The sequence below is a fragment of the Solanum dulcamara genome, chromosome 7, assembly GCF_947179165.1.
Source record: "Solanum dulcamara chromosome 7, daSolDulc1.2, whole genome shotgun sequence".
Classification (NCBI taxonomy): domain Eukaryota; kingdom Viridiplantae; phylum Streptophyta; class Magnoliopsida; order Solanales; family Solanaceae; genus Solanum; species Solanum dulcamara.
In genome coordinates, this window is record NC_077243.1 from 11,862,269 (window position 1) to 11,866,842 (window position 4,574).

Below are 4,574 nucleotides of genomic sequence, written 5' to 3' on the forward strand. Positions count from 1 at the left end.
ATTATGAAAAATTAACAGAGTACCTAAATCATACACTTACACAATTCCTAGCAAAATTTCATTTCCAGCCCAAATTCTTTCAATTTTAGTTTTCAAGATTATCTCACAGCCCATTTATAAACTGCTTAACGTACGGCATATTTTTATTTTAATTTCTACTAGTCCTTTTAATCACCTCTTGAACTTAGCCAACCATTCCTAGTAAAAATTATTTTTCCAACTTGACATTGAATCAAAACTTAGGCATAACATATTAATTATAGCAAGAAGAACAATATCATTAACAAAATTCGAATCTTATTGCACATAACATAACAGACACTCTGGTAGCTGATTAGCATGCATGTCATTGCATACATTGCCGGGAATGCTTTTATTTCATACATTAAAATACTACAACATGTCGTTGATTAGAAGTAGGCAGATAGATGCCTTATGCTGCGGATATATAGGTTTGAAGTTCTCCAGTACAAAGTAAAGATCCATCATGATCATAGAGTTTGCAGCCCTCTCCTGCGGTGCAACAATTAACGCAAACTTGATTAAGCTTGGCCAATCCAGAAGATGGACAAGTCATGTATGCAACTCTAGGGTTACACTCCAGAGTACATGCCTTGGGTTCATCACTCTCTCCTTCACAGGCAAATTTGCCGTCTTTATCGAAATAGTAGCAACCCTTGTACCCTGTGCAACAGGTGGTGCATCCCGTGGGATAAATCATCGTCTTTCCTTTTGAACGAGGACATTTTGAATAGGCAATTTGTGGATCACAATTTCGGGGGCAAGCATTTGGGTTTTTGGGGTCAGATTCTCCTTCGCAAACAAAAGATCCGTCAGCACTGTAATACTTACAACCTTTATAGCCTGCGCAACAATTGGTGCATATGGGATTTTCCGAACTTCCTTGTGAACGCGGGCATATCCCATAGCCAAGATTACCACATTCTTTGGTACACGCCTTGGCATCAACAAGTAGCAACATTCCTACAACAAATATAATAAGGCGCTACTTGTGTATATGTATCAACAAAGAAATTAAAGAGAAAAAAAATAAAGGAGAAAGGAAAATCTTACCAAGAACAAGTAGGTAAGCAAGGAAACTAACTTCTTTGTGAACAGCCATTATGGATGCTTATTTTCTTTTTCTTTTCTTTTTGGGGGGTGAGGACTGAGGAGTGTCTATCCTCCTCCACCTATTTATAGCAAAAAGGAGTGATAAAATAAGATAGCTAACGAAAACGTTTTTTTTTCTTCACATTAATAGCCTCCAATTGATTAAAAAAGAAAACGATGTCTTGTATTATAGGTTTTATTTTTATAACTTAACTAAGCCTATTAACCTTCAATGAATATAAATGTGTTATTTTGTTTTGTTTACATTTACAGGAAGTTAAAAATTTGACAGAATCATTAATTTTAAAATATAGAAAATTAAAAAGAAAATCAAAAGTGAAGCTTTATTTTTTAAGAAGGCTAGCCTCCATTGATTAATAAAGTCATTATTATCATCAACTCATGCCATTCAATTCAAATCATAATCAAATTGGATCAAAAAAATTATCTTCTCTACCTCTTTCCATCTTCAATATTAATTCCCCTATGTTTTGTTGTTTTTCTTGTTCATATATGATATTTTAACTTTCTATTAATTATGTATAGCTAGTAGAACTCTTAGAAGGATTGAATTCAACCAGATTTTTTTAAAAAAAAATTAAAATTATGCAAAAACTGAAACAGTAACCAAAATAGAAGACCCATTAAGCAAGTTAGTAAACAACCTTTATCTTTTATCTTGAAATTCCGAAGAAGTTAGAATCATATGATCCAAGACGCATTTTCCTTTGTTTGAGGATCAAATCATACGTTTAAATAAATTAAAAATTAATTATGCTTAATTAAATTATTTAAAAATTAAAACTAAAATAAACCTATAACACAGAAATCAAAATTGCTATTTGCCGATCGCTTTAACTTTTTTTGATGCAAGTGGATAGAATTATTTTTGCATATAGACGGTTGTGAATTAAACAGACGGCCCAATTAGAAAATTTTGAAGAATTTATTAGGGAAAATTACACGAATAAATAAATATATACTAATTAATTAGTTAATATAGATATAATTTAACTATTTTTACAATTTAACTAACATTTAATATTAATTATTATTCGAGTTTGTATAATTTGCACGTTTGTGTAATTCAAAATTTATATAATATAATTTGTATAACTTTTGTATAATATAATTTATATATATGTTTAAAGTTTAAATGTTTGTATTTGTATAAATTCATAATTTCGAGTTTATATAAATATACTTCAATTATCCGTGAATTATATAAATAAATAGCTTAAATTATAGCTACATACCATAAATAGACAAACTATAATTAAAAAACCTAATTAAGTTTATTATAGTGATTATTTATGAAATTTTCCCTTATTATTACTATTAATTGAATTCAATGTACTAAAATAATAGAATCTCCTCTTTCATTATTCAATTATTGTATCTAATTGACGGACAATAATGGCCGACAATGATGGATTATGCCAAAATAAGTCTAGTTGAAGGACAATAGTGACTGATATTAATGATTATGCATTTATGCTAAAGTACCAAAATTAATTATTACTCCCTCGACTTTATTTACGTCGGTGAATTTCATTTTTAGTCTATCTAAACTAAAACATTAGTACTTTTTTATATTGAACACTTCGTCATGTTTGATTTGTGTTGTGATACTCTCTATACTAATGAAGCCTTTAATTTATACGTAGTGTTAAAATATATATTTTTTAAAAAAAAAAATTTAAAGATTTTATTCCAAAATTTATAGTTAAAATTAAATTATTATTTATAGTTAAAATTAAAATATATATCGTTTTGTGTTAAATATGTTCATAGAAAAATATTTTTTCAATTTGCGTACCAAATATAACAGAAAAAAATTATTTTAAGAAAAGTCATGCGGCAAATAAAAAATACTTTACTAAAATCATGTGTATGTAACTAACATAAAATGAGAAAAAAATTGAAAGCAGAAGGTTAGGTGGGGTGGGGTAAAAGAAATATAAAAATATTATCTAAATTATTATTTGAGGGGCTGGGGGCGGTGAGTAGGTGGGAAGATGAAGATTTTTTTTGAAAAAAACTTTTATAAAAGAAATTTAAAAAATAAAAATAAAACAAAAAATTGAGAGGGGGGGAGAGGGGAGTATGGTGAGAAAAAGTGAGAGTGGGTTAAAAAAAATATTTTATAATTTTTTTGAAGGATGAGGACATAATAATACTTTAATATTTAATTTTAACTTTTTGTTATTATTTAAAAAAACAATGAATCCGATTTTTGGATCCGGGAAAAAAAATAAAATTTTAAATAATTTTAATAATTTATTTAATTTTTGTCAAGGTGGAATATCTTGTCTATGTAGAATGTGATGTGACAACTTTTTTAAAAAAAATGAAAGAGAGAGTGTAACACACACCATGATAAGAGTGGAATAAAAGAGAGAGAGAGAGAGGTGTGTTTCTTAAACTAATAAGTGAAAGTTTAGGTATGAAACTCACACTCCCAATAATTGAGATATGAAACTTAAAAAAGAGAAATAATATAAGTGTATTTTTGACACTTTATCTCTATATATAATAATAAATCATATAGACCCATCTGCGATGTGAATGTTTCATGACAAATATGACAACTGGAAACGAAAAACTAATAAATCTGATTTTACGTAATTAAAGAAAAACCACCCAAATTTCCCTTCTTATCCTCTACTTTAGAATATTATTAATACTATTTTTATTTCTCTAAAAATAAATAGAAAATTATCACTTAACTTCTAATTTATCTCATCTTTTTTCTCATAAAGAACTTACGATTTTATAGCCATCAGGAAAAGGTTACATTTGAAGGAGGAGGACAAGACTTTGTCTACTTAGAGAATGATAACAAAATATGAAACCCAAAAATATATTCACATGACCATTGGCTACCACTACAACGAAAAAAGACACTTAGTACAATAAATTTTTCTTTTACTGCCACAAAAATATTTATCGATAAATATTAATGTCATTATATCCAGAATCACTAAAACCGTGTTGATTATAAATATCATATTTATTATTATTACTTATTTCTTAAAAAATATGTGCGGAATCAAATTTGAATAAGTAAAAATGGGAGTACTCTTCATGTTTGATATGTGGCAAGGAATATATATAGAAGTCACAGGTCATAAGCATTAATAGACAATTCAAACATGACCCACAAGTGTTTATTCCTCTTATGTCTTTGTTTTCTCCCTTTTGTTGCCTTTTCATCAACTTCCACTTGCCAAAATGGTCGTAACTCTAATAGGCAAGTAGTAGCTAGACACAATGGGTAGAGGAATTAATCCTCGTTCAAATTATTGAATCGCTTCCTCTCTTGGGGGTGCCTTAAGTGGTCATGTGTACCTAGGGTCCAGACGGCGTGTTCAAGTACAACTCTGATGGATGAAGAGGTACACCAGTAAGATTCATTGAGTACGCTTGTAGAGGACATCCAAACATATAATATCAAATGT

General features: G+C 28.9%; 1 protein-coding gene across 1 annotated transcript; it reads right to left on the reverse strand.

Moving 5' to 3' along the window:
* Positions 1-277: 277 nt before the first annotated feature.
* Positions 278-1,182, reverse strand: LOC129896355 (proteinase inhibitor type-2 CEVI57-like). The gene is made up of 2 exons (XM_055972227.1): positions 1,075-1,182; positions 278-984 (listed from the first exon to the last, which is right to left on the reverse strand). Exons 1-2 carry the CDS (start codon positions 1,121-1,123, stop codon positions 434-436), a joined length of 600 nt encoding a protein of 199 aa, XP_055828202.1. The 5' UTR covers positions 1,124-1,182; the 3' UTR covers positions 278-433.
* Between the last annotated feature and the right edge of the window lie 3,392 nt (positions 1,183-4,574).

Coding starts and splice junctions, on each gene's coding strand:
- LOC129896355 (XM_055972227.1), bottom strand. CDS start 1,123: ATGGCTGTTCACAAAGAAGTTAGTTTCCTTGCTTACCTACTTGTTCTT. Junction 985..1,074: donor TGCTTACCTACTTGTTCTTG/GTAAGATTTTCC, acceptor TATTTGTTGTAG/GAATGTTGCTACTTGTTGAT.